Source organism: Salvia splendens, chromosome 17 (assembly GCF_004379255.2).
Source record: "Salvia splendens isolate huo1 chromosome 17, SspV2, whole genome shotgun sequence".
Classification (NCBI taxonomy): domain Eukaryota; kingdom Viridiplantae; phylum Streptophyta; class Magnoliopsida; order Lamiales; family Lamiaceae; genus Salvia; species Salvia splendens.
Window position 1 is genome coordinate 947,391 of NC_056048.1, and position 20,640 is coordinate 968,030.

The window sequence follows — 20,640 nt, forward strand, 5'->3', positions numbered from 1 at the left end:
CTTAAACGTTCTATTTGGACATACTATTTTTCTACAAAATTCTTATTTCAATAGTATATTTTTATACATTTATATTTGATTTTTATTCCATAGAATTTATAACATACTCGCATTATTTTCACACGATACCATGAGATACAGTAGTTTAAAATTTGACACATACTCCTAAATAATTTTATCTACTTTCAATTTTTACCAAATCAATAGATAAAACATTTTCTTGCAATCAATAAATAGGGATTCAAATACCTGCTTAAAAATTTATGATAGTTTATCACAATCAAAACGCCACAACTTCGTAAATCGACATGGGACAAAAAACAGCTGATATATATTGATGGATAATATCGTATCACAACAAAGAAAACATGTTTCTCCAATTCAAACACTAACAAAATCTGGTCATACCGCTTGGTACAAAAGCAAATTATTGCTTCAGGCACAAAAGGATGTGTTTCACACATAGGTATCGATCAATGATTTCCTCATTTCATCGACCAGCGCACTAGGTTTGGCGTCTCTCAGCTTAAACACGCTCTCGATGACAGACAACTCGGTTGCAGTCGTGTCTGACCCACAGAAAGCTGTCCAGTCATTCACGGTCAACCCAGCAGCTATCACGTCGCTACCACGGTTCACAGTCCCAGCGACCAAAGGAACTTGGAGGAGTGTCGAGAGCTCATCCAGATCTTCGATCGATGTATGAGGGTGGACCTGTCACAACGAATAAAATTTTAACAATGAAGAAAAATTATCCAGATCAGTTGCAATTCTTGCTTCAGGAAAGAATTGAAGTCTTACCAGGCCACCTCTGTTGGAAAAAGTACAATAACTCCCGACGAGAATATTGCCGGCTACAGTCTGACGGAAAACCTCCACACCAAGCACATCTGCGATCAATTCCTCGGTTTCCTAACAGATAATATTGAACATAAGTAACTTTCTCGAAGTGCATCGAGACTAATGATTGGCATCAAATTCAATAGTAGTACTAAGCAAGAGCAAAAAACTTTGTAGTTCCTAGGAATGTTTACCTTGTCGAGGTCGGGATGTGAAAGAGCAACGTGATCATTGCAGGAAATGCAGTTACCTAGGGCAGATAATCTCTCCTCAATTCGCTGAACAACAACGGAATCAGGGAGACTGTTCCTTAAGTGCTGAAGCTCTATTATAAGCACAATACACAAACAACATCAGGTCTACGAAAATCAGAACATCAAGTAATATTCTTATTCGCAAAAGGTCATATCATAGAGAAATAATCAGAATTTTGCAACACAATGACACAACAAAATCTGAATAAAAACAATTAAAGTGAGCTGCACAACTAGGGCTTCCAGCAATTGCAACATCCAAAACAATCCTTTCGCAATCCTAATACAGCTATGACTCCAAATTATTACTATTAGTTTTGGGATCACCTTGATCAGTAGTATTGTGAGGCAAAAGCAAACCATTCTTATTTCCTGCACACATAGTAAATTTATTCATGTAAGTCAACAAGTAGTGTGACTAATTCAAGGAGTAAATAAACAAAACGCAACCAAACGCTGACCTGCACATAGACGTCCAATAATTCTAGTACCTGCAACCGAAGCTTTCACCACAGGAATTACATCAGCCAACTCAGCCTCAAATGTGCTGCCACCAAACACCAAGTATTACCCTAACGAAATAATTTTATAAAAATTGTGAAAAGGCGCTAAGAGTATGATTACCTGTAGAAGTTCTCCGAACCCCCAATCGCAACCAGACAGTAGGCATTGGTTAGTTTGGAGAAAACCCCAATCTCACAGTTATTCTCGTATTGCAATCCTGTGAATCCAAACAAAATTAGCAATGACTCTTTTCTCTAATACTCGTTTTTAAGCAGCCAAAAATACATACTTGTTGCCATAGTAAAGGATAAGGAGCTGGACGATGAACACAAACGCTCAAATCTGCACATCAAACAATAGATAAAAACCGAATAAAAATCTCCACTACAAAATAAACCGCAACTTGAAGCTGAATACACTATGCAGGTATTGAGAGACAATAAACCTAAAACCCTAAATCCCAAATACTACTAAATTCCAGCTAGAATTGTACAATCGCCGCTATATAGAAATTAAATTAACTACTCAAATTGCACTGCAAGATCAATCCAACATTAGAATCGAATAGTTGCATTACTACTGTTTCAAACACATACACCTTTCTAATTTTTGAAAATGTTGCTTAGAAAAACAAAGAAGGGGACAGAAATACCTTATTAAGAAGAAGCGATCAATCTCAAGAAGAAGATAAAAAGCGGCGGTGCGGTTCCTAGCCGGAAGCAGAAGCTTGGAGATGGAGGAGATGGAGATGAATTTTAGGTCAAGATTTTATAATTTTATTTAATTTTCCTTTATGGCTTTAAATATTATGGGCTTGTTTGGGCTAATAATTTAGTTTCAGTAAAAACCCAATCAATTGCCATTGGAAAAAAGAAAAAAAATCTGGTTTATTTCACAAATTTAAAAGTTAGTTGGAAAATTGGTAGTAATTTTTAACGGGATGCTGTTTTATGTATAAATAATCGACACATTTTGACTAACACAGTAACATTCATTATGATTTCCTAATATTAGATATATAGTATTTATTAAAAAAATTATTGTAAGACTTTTACATTATTCCCTCTTACTTTACTTTCCTTCCACTTTAATTATTTATTATAATTTCTAAAAACACGTGATAAAATGAAATGAATCATCTTAACTGGAACGAAAAGAGTACGTAATATGACTAACTCAAACAAAACATAATTAAATTCTAAAATTGAATAGGAAATTGGTTTAATAATTTTGTAAATCAAAACAAGATCATCAAAGTATGAAAAATACGTCTCAATTGCATAATGGCTTTGTAAATCGTATTTTTTTTCTTAGAAAAAATGTGTTTCCAATCCTCTTCTAATGCGATGGTGTTTGTCACTTATCATGCAAAACGGTTTAACAACGGTACACATTTTAATGGAAATACAACAAAAGCCATAAGAGGAAAGATTGCAGGGCAATATTGTAACGCATGAGAGAGAATGGACTATTTTGTTCATGATTTGTTTTTCGATAATTATATCATGCCTAATCTGATATATATACATATATAGCTAACAAGAGAAAGATTTAGAAATGATGCGCACACATAAAAATCCTCCAGTGAATTAATGTTGTTGTAATTTGATCACACTTTGGGCTCGTTTGTTTTCCATAATGGTCTAACATATGTTACAATATTGTAAACTCCAATATCATGTTTAGGGTTGGAGTTAGTAATCACATACATTTGTTTGTGCGTGCACACACATATCCCACGTTTGTAAACACTATGTTTGGTATGAGGTAGCCAAACCGTAGATACACACATGAATTTACAAATTTATCCTCATTAATTTTTCATAATTCCCAGATTATCCTCATTCCCCATTATGAACAAATTTGTGTAATCTGAAATAGTCCATCATGTTGAACCTCACCTAATCCATAGGTTAATTCAAGCTCCCCATTATGAACAAATTCTCTCACAACAAACTTAAACGAGAAAATACCAAGCTGACTTAAATCCCATCAATTTAAAATACAGCAGCAAATCAATTCAATTAGGTGAAAAAATACAAATAATCACACCCCATACACATATAAACCTGCAATCGTCCATAAGGAACAAATCGTGAAGGCGATGGGTGCTTAACGGGGAAAAATTCCATATCTTATTTACAAAATCACAGGCGTACACGAATCGCAATATAATCTTCTGTGTGGGTTATGAAAAACATTACCTCTTCTGTGTGAGTTATGAAAAACATTACTTTCTGAATCGCATCTTGGTCAGACATGGGTCGTCGGCGTTCGATTTTGCCGGTTCAATTGGATCCAACCTTCAAACAACGACAAAGGCGATAATATCTTTAATTGGATTCACCTTCTCAATTTATGAGTTAAATCCAACAAACAAGTATGCCCACCAAGATTTTCGAATTGGAGTGTCAAAAATCTCACCGCCGATCTGATTTACTATTTGGGGAATCTGGAGGTGGAGTAAATGAAAGGGGTATTAAAGTCATTAGTTGTTGGAAGTCCAATTCATTAAATTGTTGATGTTGGACAATCGTAGCTTTGGGTGGAGTTAGAGTTATCTATATTTTGGCAATAAGAATCGCCAACAGTGTCGGGTTTTGGTTTACAAAACTGGGTTGCAGGCTATCTATGACTAACATAGAAAACAAACGAGCCCTTTGTGTGTGTGTTGAGCACGTCCATTGCCAAGGAGAACTTCCTTCCGGCTAGTATTATGACATGGCAGATCTTCTGTTATAGCTGTGGCCTGTGGCGATAATGTTCTCGTGCATCACGTCTTGAATCAGAGAAGTTGAGCTTGCATCACAGTACATAGCTTGAGTGCTTTCTATACATAGGCTAACACATTTCAATGCAATTCATATTTCATAATATATCATTGGGGGTTCTTTATTAAGTTAACAAATTATATGTTTTTATTACAGAACATAAAATGTGTGAGTAGAAATATTATTAACTCGTTTTGAGGTGGGCCTCAAGAGGGATAGGTTGTATTGGGACTAGGTGTTTTGAAAAAGGCCCAAATAGCGCCTATTTCACAAGTGTCATAGCTAAGCCCAATTGCTCAATCAGATTTACTTGGTCTCGGTCGAGCTGTGTTGAATAGACTCGGTTTGTTTAACAAAGCCCATAAACATAGGACTATGTGCTATGAGATTTCATTAACATCTCCAAGCATTTTTTTATGAATAAGTACAAGATTGTAGTAGGAAATTTTTTCTATGTTGTTTGGTGTTGTTTAAGTTAGTCATTGATAATAATAATAATAATAATAATAATAAGCTACAACAAAATATGGTCTATGATAATAAAAATACATTAAAATTTACTTCATAAAATATTAATTATTATTAATGTTCTAATTATTATAGGTTTCTTTTTAAAAAAAATATTGAATATGTAAATAAATAAGAATTCTAAAATTGAAAAAATAAAAGTAAGGGAAAATATAGAATGGTGGTAATTCTAAAAGAATGCACTACTTCCATTAATTTTAGAATTCTTATCATTTTTTGTTGAACAAAAAATAATCAAACACTTATTCAATTTATTTGCTCACGACATAATAATGCCAAAAAAATCGACCTACATATTTTATTTTCTTATTTTTCAAAGAGCTCAAACACCGTATTATGTTTAGAGCGCAACAAAACAATTCAATACCAAAAATTTTGTGCATTGTAAATTTTCATAATTCCAGGACAATCAATAATTTTTTCACTTCTTGAGAAATTCTTTCCTTCTGATTCGGATACGAAAAAGAACAAATATTTAGTGGAATGTTTATTTTGATTAAAATAGTAATTTTATTTAGGGTATATAGGTTGGTAGAGAGTCAACTTAGAACATTACGATAAGTATGTTAATATGTGGCCATAATGTGGCTGGCCATAAACGACATTTCAGTAAATATAGGAATTTTTAGATATTAATAATTTAATTATCTCATTTAATGCTTAATTCAGTTGACAATACTACCCTTTGTCTTTAATTGTAGTTTCTTTTTAATTTATTTATTCCGCTCTTTTCTAGAGTAATTTATTACAAAAATCAATAATAATATTTATATACTATAAATTATGAATATTATACATATATAATAAATTAATTCATAGTATCAAAATATGATATTAAATTTTTAATATTGAAGTACACTTCTTTGAAAAATATTAAAATAATATTTTTGTTAATACTAATATTTATACATTGCTTGAATATTATGATTAAATGTATTTTAAATAAAAAATTAGTAAAATTAAATTTTTAGTTATTAATTAAAAGAATTTATCCAATTATGGGAAGATTAAACAATTGTTGCTGTGTAAATTTCATTATCAATGCATGTCTTTAATTACATTAGATTATGTTGTTAGAATTAAATATTACTAGTGTAGTTAAAATTGATTAAAATAATAAATTTATTTTTTGTAATTATCATTTGAGATTAATTCAGTTAATGTAACTTCAAACTGTCTGTAGCATAAGTCAACAAAGAATAAATAGTAAATTGAAAAAAAAAAGAATTTGAATTATATTCTTAAATTGAGAATTTGTTTATAACATAAGACTCCTTGCAATTTTGTCGTACAAGTATATTGGGTCACTTAAAAATATTTATAAATATAATGTCCTTACATTTTATTTTACTTCTACATAAGTAGTATTTAATATTTAAGGGTATATTAGTCTTTAAAGAATTGCTAATGCATAAATTTCATCAATTCTACATTAATTACACAAAATTTTAATATTTTTTTAATATTATGGCTGGCCATAATATGGTCATTTAGCACTACTCTATTTTTTATTAGTATTGGCCGGTCTGCCATGTTGTATCATATTGTGTCCCCGTCCTGTTTTACGATAATTTTTTTAACAAAATGTAATATAAATATTCAACTGCACAATTTAGTGTGCTAGTTCAATTTCATGATAATTAATTTAATCTGCATTTGTCGAAATATAACGTGAAATATTTAAAAACAATTATCACCAGGATTGATTATTTTATAGTATTGGTAATGTTTAAGCTCCAAGTTTGTTACGATCGATAAATATTTGTTAGGGTTCATAAATAAAAGAGAGATTTTATTGAAATAGTTAAAATAAACCATATGTTAGATACAAAATTGCGGAATAGAAAAGATAATAATTCATATAGATTTGAATTCTATACATTTGTAAATCATAGATTTAGTGTGTTTGTTTGTTCAAAGTCGATCTGGACGAATGTATAAACAATTAATATGCAAAGCTATCCACTTCATTAATGCTTTGGGAAATGAAAGTATCCCATATTGAAGAAATAAAGGAAAACAGCCTTTTTATGTTTAAAATTCGAAAAATTATTGTATACTAATATTTTTATAAATATCCATTTAATTATAGATATGTATATTTTCCATAATATTTCAATCTGGTCATTTCAATGATCAGATCCATTCGATCGATTAAACCATGAATGAATAGCTTTATTTAGGGAATTTGATAAAATAAATTTTGAGGATCAAATGCCTAATTTGGCAGAATAATGGGGTCCTTTTTTTTGCACTCAACAAGGTCCGGGGAGTGTTAATCAAGCGATGATTAATTTAATTAAGTCAATAGTAATTCTGATTAATTAACTAAAATCATGTCTACTTATCCAATTATAATATCAATTTTAAATAACTATATTATTCTTTTCATGTGGTTCTTTTGTCACGATCGTAGGGCAATAGACATGTGCTTACATGGAGTACTTATTATTTATCCAGATTACGTAATTGAATAACGAGTATACTAATTTCCAACATCGAGTTATATGCATATATATTTATTCTTACAGTATACTTATATAATAATGTTTAGGCAAAATATCTAGACAAATATGCTGAGAATTATAGTAAGGCCTAACTAGGTTGATGCCAATGGAAATTAAATTGTCAGATGTTGAAGAGTTACAAAAGGCTGAAATTGCATGAAGAAGAAATAAAGAACAAAAAAGTAAAATATAATTTTATATTAATATAATCATTCACATATATAATTATAAAATATAGATTTAATGGCAACTTATATCAGCATTTTTTTTGTTGCGTCCAATCCTCCAAATAACCTCTTAATTATAATAATAACAACTTATCATATACTCCTAATTAATTTGAAAATATTAGGCATAAGATAACTGTTAAGGATGAAGTTCCTTAACTCGTAGATTTTGCGTCGAACGTCGCGGGAGCTTTTGCCCGTCGATCAATCCGGCGTCAAAATTAGGGTTTTGTGCGTTTTGCACGTTTGAAAGGAAAGAGAGTAAGAGAAAATAAAATAGAAGGATAATTGATATTTGTTGAATGATCAAAATGACTAACAATGTCCACTATTTATAATAGTGGATACTAACTTAATGAGCAAGACAAAAGATATGGAAAAGATATGCAAATCCATAATTAACTAACTAATTAAATAATAATAATAATAATAATAATAATAATAATAATAATAATAATAATAATAATAATAATAATAATAATAATAATAATAATAATCATCGTATCAATAACCTAGTTGATAAGTCAATTCACCACCAATCAAAACATATAAGATTGAACTATATTGAGTTGAGATCAAATGTCTCGGATTCGAGTCTACAAGATAAATAAATGAAGAACCATTATCGATTATTATAAAAATAACATCTACAAATATATTATGCTATAACAATTATTTATCCTCAAACTCTCACAAAAAAGAAGCTATTTAATTAAATCCCCACATTCAACCCTTAAATTCATATCCACTCTAAACTCAACCAACCTCTCCATGCTTTACAATGGCCAAAACCCTAACCCTCCTCACCATCTTCTCCCTCCTCCTCTCCCTACCACTCTTCCAAGCCTCCTTATCCTTCGAAAACGGGGAAATCGAGGGGGAATACTACCTCCTCGACTCCCCTATCCCAACCACCAACGCAGCCAGGTCAAGAACCAGTTGGTTCTTGGCCTCTGCAGTGAAAAAAGGCGCGAGCTGCGGCGCCGCGACAGTGAGCCACCACAGTGTCGCGACATGCAACGGGGTGTGGGCGAACAACGGCACGTGCCTCCTCTACTGCTGCAAGAAGCACTGCCGCAACGTGCTCGGCGACCACAACAACTGCGGCGTCTGCGGCCACAAGTGCCGCTTCGCGGAGCGGTGCTGCGGCGGCGTTTGCACGAATGTGTTGGGGAACGCCGCGAATTGCGGCAGGAAATGCCCTCGTGGGGTCAACTGTGACTTCGGTTATTGTGGTTATGCATAAAAGAGAGAGTTTTTTTTTATATGTAATAAAATTATACTATAAATTAGTATTGATTTTGTGTGATACTATATTATTAATTCTCTTTTTATTTCTTTATGCCATGGTAATTAACTGTAGTAGCGTAATTGGCTTTTTTCATTAATCGTCGAAGAAAAATATAACCATTAAGACAAAGAAGTGCGAAAATACCTTATTAATGATTTTATACTTACTGTCCACGAATTCATCAGCAATCGCGAATGTTAGAATCAAATTTTTCCAAGACTAGTATTTTTATTAATGTTGTTTTCATAATAAAGGGCTATGATGAATGAAATATGAGCTACATATAAAAGAATTATCCTTATTAAATTGGCATATACCTGAGGGCATGAGGTTTTCGGACCGAGTAGTCTTTGGAAATTGTGGAGCCCAAAAAGACTTAGTACAATACACTTACCCGTTCACTTTACTGGTTTGGTTATGGCCAAGATATAATTCTTGGGCAGAAATTAGAGGTGGGACCCACCATTAGAGAATTGATTACGTGTGTTCACTTAACAAGTTTTGGCCACCTGTTTTGGAAAAGGACGGCGCTTTTTTTAGTGTATTGACCAAAAAGCCATCACTCTTTCATCTCCATCTCACTGTGCCCATTTGTCATGCGGGGGTATATTTGTAACTAAGTCCCCATTTCTTGGGTTGATTATTTGTCCCAGATATAATTACCACCTCATCCGGCAGATTTGTTTCTAGCATTTTTGGTATGAACAGTGCGGGCCTTGACAAAATTCTCGGGCTTGAAAAAATAAAGCTGAGAAACTGAACAACAGATATTGCCCCTATATTAATATGTATTAGACATAAAATTCCAAAATTTCCTCAATTCATTATGTTAAATTTCCCAAGTTCAATTTTCCAAATCCGTTACTGAATATATGTATGCATATCTAAGAAAGTAAGAATGACTTTCAGTCGTATTTAAGTTCGCCATGAAATTTAAGAATTACAAAAGAAATTAGTAGGTGAAAAAGATATATAGAGAAATATGAGAATCATTTTATATATTAGTTTTATAATAAAGTATGAATAAAATAAATTAATTAGTACTCCCTCCGTTCTAAAGTATTGGAAGCGTTTCTTTTCGGCACGCGATTTAAGAAAACGTGTATTAACTGAGTTAAGTAAACGAATAATAACATAATAGATGAAAAAGATAGAGAGATGAAGAGAGAATAAATGTACTGACTTTTGTTAGAAAAGTAGTAATTAACTCCACTATTATAAATGTACTAAAATGATAAAATGACTCTACTATTGCAGAGTAAAATGTAACAATAGGAAAAAGAATCTAAATTGTCACAATTTATACTTAGGGCATCAATAACCTCGTCCCCATTTCCGGCCCCAAGTCTCCTCCACGTCATCATTCCTCTACAGTTGCGGCCCAGACCCCTACTGCTCTAACCCTGCAGACCCCAACCCGGACCGCAACTAATAAATGACACTATTCACAACTCCAACTTATTTTACTCGTAAAATAGAATACGTTGAGCAATTATAACACGAGAAATTCATTTTTAATACAAAATAATAAATTATAAACTAAAAATTTAAAAAAAAAAATTAGAAAATTTTAAAAAAGTGCAAAAAAAATAAAAATAATAAAAAAATGCACATAGGATTCGGGCCCCTCTCCCTCTCCATCTTCTTCTTCTTTCTCCTTCTTCTTCCTCTCCCCTCCCTCTTCTTCCTCTTCCACAAATCTGCAAATCCGTGAACAGTAGTGGTCGGGCCTCTTCTTCCTCCCTCTCCATCGCGCGCCCAGGCCGGGCCGCGGGACGGTCACCAGGCCGGGAACGCGGCCCCAGGACCGGCCCAGGCCGTGCCGCTCTTCCGTGTAACGCGTGGGACGGGCCGGGACTCGCGATTTGAGGCCCGACCCCTTGCGTCATTCATGCTCTTACGTACTCTCTCCGTCCCACAACTATATACACTTTTTATTGGATACGAGGTTTAATGCACAATTGGCAAATTGGGAAAAAAGATAGAAAAAAATTTAATATATTGTTAGTAGAGAATGTGTCACAGATCAAAAGTGAAAAAAATATTTCTTAAATTAGAATGTTCATATTCTTGTCGAACAAACTAAAAATGAAAGATTATACTCCCTCCGCCCCATTAAATATGCAATATTTGATTTTCGGCACGAGATTTTATGTATTGTTGTTTTGTGATCTAATGAAGAGAGAGTAAAGTAAGAGAGGAGAAAAAGTAGAAAGAGTTGTTGTTTCTATTTTTAAAAATGTTTCATTTTTAATGAAACGCGAAAAAAATGAAAACATTTCATTTCTAATGAAATAGAGAGTATATTCTTATAAGACAGAGAAAATAGATCAGAAAATAGGCAGTATATTTGTGCATATTAAAGAATTAACAAAATATGGGAACATGAATCTCAATTGTCACCATAGGAACATGCACAGGTCCAAATAAAGCTACTACTACAAGGTTTCAACATGTATAGAAAAAGCTAATTACTCGACATAAACTACTGCATGATGCTAGATAACCAACACAACGAGTTAACAATAAGTTCTTACAACAAGCCCCACAACATAAGTACTAACATAAAACTGAAAACATTAAATGTCTCACACACACACATGTTTCACATTTCCATAACATGCTAGAAATTAACGACCACTCAAACTAACATAGACACCCATATTCCTAGGTCAGGATTAACGCCACATGCAATCCAGCTCACTCCCAACATTTCCATAACACCCCATTTGCTCGGCGCCGCCCTCCCCAGCCGGCGGCGGCGGCGCAAAGAAGTACGGCAGCTGGAGATTCTCCTGCAGCGATCTCAGGCTCGGGAAGGCCGGGCCGTGCCTCGGCCAATACGAAGCATAAGACGACGACGGAGGAAGCTCCGAAACCATTGGCGGCGGCGGAAGGAAAAGAGAGTTGTTGGAGAAACAGGACACGTGCTCCTTGACGTCGTCGTAGGAGTAGCTGGAGGCCGTGGAAGGCTCGAGAAGGGCAGGTAGGGAGGCGGACGACGCTGAGCTGATTTCAGGGTTTGAGCTCACGGCGGCGGCGGGCCGCTTCTTGGCGGCGGCGGAGGAGCTGCCGACGCCAATCTTTTGAAAGAGGCGAGAGATCACCCACTCCCCCTATATATATTGCCACGTGGCACGTGGAAAAGTTGCATCAAAAACTTTTTAAATTATCGAAAATTGATATATTGATTGACATGAATCAATCAAATCTACTATTCTTGACAAGGCAATTAAAAGATTGATAATATCTAAAATGCAATCCGAAACCGGATTTGAAAGACAACACAATTTACATGTCACGTCGCTTGAGCTGAAAATCAAGAACGTAATTGAAAATTTCAAATATGAGAAATTAGTTTGATGAGCATGTAAAAATGACATTTCGCTATCGTAATAACGCTCCATAAAAATGAAAAGGATAGATAATTAATAAGCAGCTTTAAAATCACTGCTGCCATTAAAAAAGCAGCGCAAATGGCGCACAATTATTTTCTTCTGAAAACTCAATAATGCATAATTAATTAGGATGAACAGATTTTAACTGAATGCTCACTCAATAATGCACAATTATTTCCTTCTAATAAAAATTTAGTAACTAAAGTGTCAGATTAGGTTGAATAGATTTTAACTGAATACTAAAATAACCAAAATAGTAAAAACATCGCATAGCTTTAATCATTACGTTAATATTATTAATTTTGTCATAAAAATCCTTAACTTTTTTCTTCAAACATTTTCAGCTAGAGACACAAGAAGTATTATTCTATATATTGTGCTAAAAATACTAACATATATGACTATAAAGTATTATATCATCCATTCCACCCTAATTCAAAATATATTAAGCTAAAAAAATACTCCATCAATTAATTTTCACATTATACTTCACAACATAAATTAGGCTAAAAAATATCAACTTATTCACACATTATTCTTCACTAAAAAAAAGATGATTACTACTTTAATATATCTCAATTTAACTCAATAACGAGCTTACAATATTTCACCTATGTTACATAAAATAAATTAAAAAATTATAAAAAAATTACCTTAGAATTAGGAGACAAGTAGTGGTAAGCAAACTTCCCTTCAAGGCGATACTCATGCATAACCCAATCACTCTTCTCCCCTTTAGGCGCCCTTCCCCTATAGAAAACTAGGGTTTTCTTCATCCCCACCATCGCTCCACTCCTCGAGCTGTTTATCTCCCGATCCTTCCCCGTCGCCTTCCAGTACCCCGCCTCCGTCGCGCGGTTCGTCCTCAGCCCCGTCGGATACTTCCGATCGCGCAGGCTAAAAAAGTACCACTCCTTCTCCCCCATCTTCGCCCTTCCTAATCCCCCAAAAAAACTCAATTCCATAAAAAAACAGAAAAATCGCCGAATTGAATAAGAAATTGAACCTAATCCGACCTACCTGGAAGCTGCCAAGGCTCCGATTTGTTGAGATCTACCTCGGCGATGGCGCGGCTGGTGAAATCGCAGTCCAGAACCTTCTTCAGGAGGTAGTACGTGATCAGCTCCTCGTCGGTTGGGTGGAATCGGAAGCCAGGAGGTAAGGCGGCGTTGTTTTCCATTTCTCTCGTCTGCGATCGGAAATTGAGATCGGATTCTGCGATTTGGAGTGTTGAATTGTGGCTTTATACGGGGAGATGATGGAATTGGGGAGAATCAGAGGCCTGCAATCGGCAGCGGGGATAGCGTGTGTGTGTGTGTGTGTGTGTGAATTTGTTTGAATATGCGTGAGGAAGTGTGCAGGTAATTCTATGTCAGTGGGGGGAAATGAGGAGAGAGGGGGAGAGGTGATGATGAATTTCACCATGGATCGATAAAGCTGATGGATATCTTCGGGTGTCAGCGGCACAGTACAAGATTGGAAAATAATCGTGTGGACAGAGACAAGGTAAATCCATCTCTACCTTTTTTCCTTTTTTTTCTTCGTTTTTTCTGCGATTCACCGCTGTAGATTCACTTTGTCATCACATGCTCATCCTATACCTGTTCATCTAACTAGCCACGTCACCCTCTTTTTTTTAAATCATTATTTTCTGGTTTTTTTCGAACTAATTCATTATTTACTTTATTTTCAATTGTCTCCAATAGTTAAAACTGAAGTTTATAAAAAAAAAATATAACAATGATAAGATGTTATTTTGAGTTCTGAATAGCTAGGTATAATTTGCTGCAATAATTATGAATCTAAGTCCAATTCTAGCTTGTTGCGTAATTTTAAAAATCAGTTATATAGTAAATTTTAATGTTTTTATTACTTTTTTACATAATGAAATATTCTGATTTTTAATATGTACTGTGTTATTGATTTGACACTCATATTGTAATGCCAAAAACTCTGATAATTTGAAATTATAGTTGCAAAAATGTACTACTATAGTAAAAGATTAATCCATGCTTATGGCCTATGGAGTATTGTTTTAAATTGATAACATAAATTTTTCGAATATGGCGTAGTACAATTTCTCCAAAACCAAATCCCAATTGAAAATTAGAAAAATACTAGGAGTATTAAAATTCTTGGCTTTTATAAGTCCCATAAAAGTATACTCCTATAAAAAAAATACTGTAAGAGATTTGCAATTGGTAATGGCTAGGTAAGGCTCTACTCAGGGCTATCATTTACTAACTACCATAAGTTTTTAGAAAAAAAAAACTTGTATGTTATGCGATTATTAGTCACGAATTATCCAAAAAAAGACTACTATTTTTCTTAACTAGATGGTTAAAATTTCGCCATCACATTAACTAACTAATTAATGTCCTACCTTTTTTGTGCCTAATACTAGTATTATGCTAGATGCAAAGACATAACCCTATTTTCAGTTTTAAAAAATATTTTTCTACTTTCACGTTAATATTTTAATTTTTTAAGTCATAACACCTGCATTGTAGTGTTGCATCATCTTCTGCCTAAAAGTCAGCCATGAATTTAATTTTATATTGCCATATGATAAGTAATAATAAGCTATACTATAAATTCGATAGATACTGAATTAAAATAAAAAAAATACATTAATTAAATATTGAAAATTACCTGATTTAATTTCCTAAAATTACATAATTCAGTTTGAACATGCTCAGATTTCCAATAACCTTCATATAACTACATAGTGAATGACCTATGAATCCTTCATATAACTACAAGTGTGTGTTGTTTCTATTTACATTATGTATGTATAGTGTATACCCTCAATCAAGCACATATGAAATGCTTTAGATGTGTTCTCTTTGATGAAAAATAGGAGTACTACAAGTAAAATTATTTTTCTTCCTCCATAGACCATAGGTAGACACGAAACTTAAAATCAGACATCCATTCGACCAATAGTTGACTTTGGAGAGGCATGAGAAAAGACAAGAGATATGCAGCTGTAGCATCGAGATAATTACTTATAACAAGTTATATATGTATATATATATATAGAGAGAGAGAGAGATGACGACAAGTGAAGTAAGGTGCGCGCCGCCCTCAAGTTTAGGTGTGGCAGTGGACGTAAAGCCCCAAATATACACAGATATTGAATATGGCGTGACCAATTGGTATTCCACCTGCTGCTCACTGTAATGGGACCACACCATCACACACCAGAACCCCTCTCTCTCCTCTTCTTTTTCTTTTATTGTATTCAGTAAATTGTGAAAAAAAAATCATGACTTTGGTTGAATCCTTGTCCATTCTGTAATTTTAATTTTTTTAAAAATTTATTTATACTTATGTCCTGGTGAAAATTGTTCCTAGAAATGTATCTCATATTTGCATATCATTGTTGATTGTTGATGAATTAAACGATGTCATTTATACATTGTTTGATTTAAAAAGCATTAACAATAAATTACGAGCTTATTTTTTCATTGTATGGAAAATGTTAATAATTTTCTTGAATTTTTATTCGAGTAATTTTTAAAATCGTGGGATAAACTAAAATTTATTTTATTTTACTATACTAGGTATGGGAAACTATCAAAATTAATAATTTAATTTGAATCCTGATCTGTTGCGCAATTTTCAAAAAAATCCGAAGTTTGGATTTATTTACAATCAACTCATGATAAAAGCTCTCGGGTAAATCGTACTGTGATATGAAAATCATTAAATCATACGTGGACATCATCCTCGGGTCAACTTCTTTACTTTTCGTTTTATTTATATTATCCTATTTTTTATTTAGGATATATTATCGGAAAAATCATGGAGTTAGGGTAAATGCTAGTCGGTCGAGAAAATTTAAAATCCAGCCAAAAAAAATCATAAAATTTGATATGTTTGCAGTTATTCCATATTGAGATAGTATTTGATATGACATACGATAAATCATATATGATCATCATGAAGAGTGGAGTAATATGTCATCACTATAGGTCGCCGCCCCGGAAACGAGCAGCCGCTGCGACCTATAGTGGGAAAAGCGTCCACCCCGGCGTGGACACTTGGGAGGGGGCGGAAAGGGCCATCGCCTAGTATTCGCGGAGGACGAGCCGGTGGGGAGCGGCGCGGCGATAGGCGTGGCGGTCCGCAGGTTTTTTTTTCTATAAACTATGGAAGTTTAATTTTGTGCAGGTTATGGAAACAAAATCTGGGGAAGATGAAGTGAAGAGAGAGATGGAAATTTGGAGGAGATGAAGTGAAGAGAGGACGGAAATTTGGAGAAGATGAAGTGAAGAGAGAGAGTGTGTGTATTAATTTATGTGTTTTAAATTATGTGTTTTAATTTCTTTAAAACACAAAATTGGGTGGGCATAAATTATGTGTTTTAATATTTTAAAATTAAATTGTGTGTATTTTTCTAATTATTATAGTTCGGTTATTTTTTTTTGTGGAGAAGCGGTGGAGAAGAGGCGGCGGATTCCGACTCCGCCACCGAGTAGACGGTGGCGGTATTTTTATTTGTTTTTTTAAATGTTTGTTGTATAATTTTCCCGTATCCATAATACAACGAATATTTGGTCTCAATACTTTTTTTTTTATTTTACTATCTCGGTTTCTAATTATTTACAGTCCGATAATTTTAATTATAATTGAATTAAAATATACAAAAAATAAAATAAAGTGAAATGTGGCAAAAAAAGTGTCCACTACTGATGTGGAAACTTTTTTTTGTGGCCACAGACAAATCAGAAGTGGTTGATGATAAAAAAAAGTGGCTTGTCTAGGAGAAGTATCCTACCTATTGTGGATATCCTAATGACACCCTTTTGTTAGAGTACATTGTTTGGTTGGAAAAAACATCAATAAAGTATTGTATGTAGGTGAATAATTTTTTATTTTTTATATTATGAGATAGATAGATCATTTGACCAAATTTTATGATTTTTACCACAATTTAACTAATAGTATTACTGTATTAGATAACAAGATTTATAATGAAGCCCAGTTTACAAATTTGCTTTGATACCTCGTCTCATTCAAATTAGACTACCCGCGGCTCTTTGGGCTCGATGTTTGAAATGCTCATTGAAAAACACAGGATGCCCAAAATTTATGGGTCCAAAATAAATTTATGGTAAAACTGAAACTGTCACAATGAAAAATAGTGGAGTATTCATTTTGTGATGTTTTTGGACTTTGTTTGAGCCTTTGAGGTAAACTCTAATAAATGTGAATATAATGCAAGGTATTAATACTATGTTTAGTTACATACATCAAGTTATATGGCACAATTAAAAAGTGAAATTATGATGGTTTATTTCAGGTATAAAGTAGTAAAAAGTAGTACTCAAAGCACGATTTTTAGAAAAATGATGCTCCTACTTATTAAATAAGTGGAAAGAGAGTAAAATAAGTAATAAACTAAAGAAGACTTTTTGGTAATTTATTCATGTTAACAATTTTTTTATATAACTAAAATGTTAAGAGTTACTATATGTCTAGCCAGTAGATCAAAAGTGAAAAATAAAAAAATTAATCAAGATACAACAACAAAGAAGGTTGAAGGCATTAGACAAGACATAAAATAAAGTAGCATACGCCTTTTATGTCGTTGAATTAATGGGTTCTTTCTAGTACATTGAATTTAGCACCAATATGTAATCTCACAAAGTTTCCAATAATTAACAAAACAATTTTTAATTGGTCCATTCAAGTTATAAATGTTCCCAATATGCAAAAATGTGGGAGCCAGTTGATATTAATCCAAACGTCAGGTTTAGGAAACCCTAGATTAGGACCACCTCAAAAAATATTTTGGCAGATGCCAAATTTAAGTTCAAAGTGCAATCATGGTTGCTTGCTATATTGATACATGAACTTAGCTTTTATAACATCAAGTCTTACGTATTATGTGGGGATAGCATGTCTATCCACCTGCTATATATATAGTACAAATATATCATGTTGTAACATACCTAATTTAGTGATGTCGGAGCCGCGTGCTGATCGCACATGTACGTTAGTACGTATACGAGTTGTGCTGAACACGCGGCACCAGCAGACGTATGCCTACTTGGGCATGCGAATTCACTGGATAGTGAGTGGACGACATGAGACCGTATATTTTAATTAATTAATTTATTTATTATATCGAATTTTAATAAAAAAATTTTGAAATACCCAACTTCTATAATTTACAAACTGCTACTTTCTCAATTTTTGGTTTCATCTATGTATACATTCACACTTCGAAAAAATTATGTGCCTTTGTGTAATTTTTAGTTCTTTTAATAAAATTATGAATTTATGTTTTATTCATAACTCTTATTACAAATAAGATTTATTAAATCTCGTACCGTCCTTGATATTTTTTTTGCGTAGGAAGAGAGTTATTTATTTGAGATTCAATATGTATTCCTTTTATTGCAATTCAATCAAAATCTCAACTCAAAAGTTGGAATAAAAAATAAAGTAATCCATCCCCACATAAAAGTTAAATTTAGACATCAATTTACCCACGGGAACTATGGACCCAATATCAACTAGAGATTAACAGTACCATTGTTCTTTAACAATACATCAATTCAAATATATTGTGTTGAAGTCATAAAACATTTATAAATTACAGCCCAAATTTTAATTTAATTATGGCGATTTTTAGTATGGATTTAAATAATTTATAAATATAATTTTCAATTATCTTGGTATTTTTAGTTATTTATTACTATATCACTATTGCATCACTAAAAAATGGCTAAACACAATTTTCTATTTAATTACACGTAATAATTTAGTACTACTATGTTTTTAAGTACTTCATATATGCTACAAAAATGTGATCATTCTTAGTGTCTTAACTAAAATTAAAAGATACAAATGAAATCATCCCAAAAAGAAAAATATTATGAAGTGAGTGTTATTATTCTTGGGGTCTCATTTGAAATTAAAAAGCACAAATGAAAGCTTCTAAAAAAATTAAAATATTAAAATACAATTGACAAATGTGCTCTCAATTTGAAGAAATTTTTTTCGCATTGCGTCTTTAATTTTATTTACTTGGTGTGAAATGAGAAGTTAGATGTGGGACGCATTTAATTTATAGTAATATAATATTCTCAAGTATACAATTGGCTGTCACATACATCAAATAAATGCAATTCCAAATTTACTTGTCTATTTATGCAAGGATGAAGAATAAAAATTGTCAAAAAGGTTGTGCAATTTGATGTTAACTTGCCGGCGGCGGTGGCGTCAAACCTTCTAAGTCTTGGTCTGAATTCTGACCGCAATACCCATTGGCTTAACCATTCTCAATCCGTACGACTTTTGATTTTCATTAAAATAGCATTAGGAAAATAGAGTGCATCTTTAATTAATAGAATATGATATAGTAATACTTTCCAATCTCTTCGAATTAGAATTATCTCATTTTAAAGATAGTTTTACTGTTTAATACTGATTAAAAATGTATTGTGGGTAGAGAAAGTAAAATAAGTCGAGACATATTGAGGATAACATGTTGCGAGTAGTGTCTACCAATACTAATAAAATGATTACTTTTTAATTAGCGACCGATCCAAGTTCGGTCTGGGGTTGTCTGACTCCAACCCCAGTACATGAGGACTTGAAAACTCCATTAAATTAGAACCTTGGAAGTTGGGACTATCGCCGACCCCACATTGTGGCAGCTCTGAACCAAATCCTCTCGGGTTAGGACCCTTATGCTCTTCATTGGACATGCATTAAACAACTACAGTTGTCGCACCATATGCACCATGTTTGTCTTCATACATTGACGCCTTGGCGGCGATCTTCTTCACTACAACCGATAATCGCAGATACATATATGTATGAATAATCGCAGGTTCCACACTTTTGTTTATTAGACAATTTATATTTTATACATGTATGAGAACAAAGGCGCCTATAATGCCATGACGCGTCCTGCTCTTTTCTGTTCCTTATTTTTGTGTGATTTTAGATAGAACATTTATTTTTGTTATTTCGTTTATTTCGTTACTTTTTCTTGCTGTTATTATTCCTAACTCTATTTCGCAATTGATGTTATTACACAATGAATCCATGATTCTCGTTTGCTTCTATTTTCTTGTTCTCGTGCAGTTTTTGATAGAACTCTTACCTTATTGTTTGTTGATTTGTTACTTTTCTGAATGGTTTCGTAATTGCTGTTATAACACAACGAATTCATATTATGATTCATTAGATTCGAACACCACCCCTTAATCGTAATTTTCCGTAATCTAAGGCTTGAAACTAATTCTTATCTGATATATTTGCACAAAAATTACATGCAACACCTTCAATCAGACATCAT

General features: G+C 33.1%; 3 protein-coding genes and 1 long non-coding RNA gene across 4 annotated transcripts; 2 read left to right on the plus strand and 2 right to left on the minus strand.

Moving 5' to 3' along the window:
- Positions 1–309: 309 nt before the first annotated feature.
- LOC121773270 (eukaryotic translation initiation factor 6-2) lies at positions 310–2,388 on the minus strand. The gene is made up of 8 exons (XM_042170084.1): positions 2,251–2,388; positions 1,888–1,940; positions 1,719–1,815; positions 1,556–1,641; positions 1,422–1,466; positions 1,035–1,165; positions 802–912; positions 310–714 (listed from the first exon to the last, which is right to left on the minus strand). The coding sequence occupies exons 2-8, from the start codon at positions 1,895–1,897 to the stop codon at positions 457–459; spliced, it is 738 nt and encodes a 245-aa protein (XP_042026018.1). The 5' UTR covers positions 1,898–1,940; positions 2,251–2,388; the 3' UTR covers positions 310–456.
- A 6,024-nt stretch (positions 2,389–8,412) lies between these two features.
- On the plus strand, positions 8,413–8,877 carry LOC121775374 (protein GRIM REAPER-like). Its single transcript, XM_042172454.1, has one exon. The coding sequence runs from the start codon at positions 8,413–8,415 to the stop codon at positions 8,875–8,877; it is 465 nt and encodes a 154-aa protein (XP_042028388.1).
- A 2,441-nt stretch (positions 8,878–11,318) lies between these two features.
- Positions 11,319–15,219, minus strand: LOC121774658 (protein CUP-SHAPED COTYLEDON 2-like). Its single transcript, XM_042171512.1, has 3 exons — positions 13,341–15,219; positions 12,974–13,257; positions 11,319–12,038 (listed from the first exon to the last, which is right to left on the minus strand). The coding sequence occupies exons 1-3, from the start codon at positions 13,498–13,500 to the stop codon at positions 11,601–11,603; spliced, it is 882 nt and encodes a 293-aa protein (XP_042027446.1). The 5' UTR covers positions 13,501–15,219; the 3' UTR covers positions 11,319–11,600.
- LOC121774659 lies at positions 13,702–15,653 on the plus strand. Its single transcript, XR_006044972.1, has 2 exons — positions 13,702–13,826; positions 15,218–15,653. It is a non-coding gene; the product is annotated as an uncharacterized LOC121774659 (long non-coding RNA).
- The last annotated feature ends 4,987 nt before the right edge of the window (positions 15,654–20,640 follow it).

Excerpts from the sequence above, each read along its gene's own strand:
- LOC121773270 (XM_042170084.1), bottom strand. Across the intron at positions 1,166-1,421 it reads TCACAATACTACTGATCAAG|AGCTTCAGCACTTAAGGAAC; the intron begins GTGATCCCAAAA and ends TGCTTATAATAG. Across the intron at positions 715-801 it reads TTTCCAACAGAGGTGGCCTG|GTCCACCCTCATACATCGAT; the intron begins GTAAGACTTCAA and ends TCGTTGTGACAG.
- LOC121775374 (XM_042172454.1), top strand. The coding sequence starts at position 8,413 with ATGGCCAAAACCCTAACCCTCCTCACCATCTTCTCCCTCCTCCTCTCC.
- LOC121774658 (XM_042171512.1), bottom strand. The coding sequence starts at position 13,500 with ATGGAAAACAACGCCGCCTTACCTCCTGGCTTCCGATTCCACCCAACC. Across the intron at positions 13,258-13,340 it reads GGAGCCTTGGCAGCTTCCAG|GAAGGGCGAAGATGGGGGAG; the intron begins GTAGGTCGGATT and ends TTGGGGGATTAG. Across the intron at positions 12,039-12,973 it reads ACTTGTCTCCTAATTCTAAG|GGGGAGTGGGTGATCTCTCG; the intron begins GTAATTTTTTTA and ends CAATATATATAG.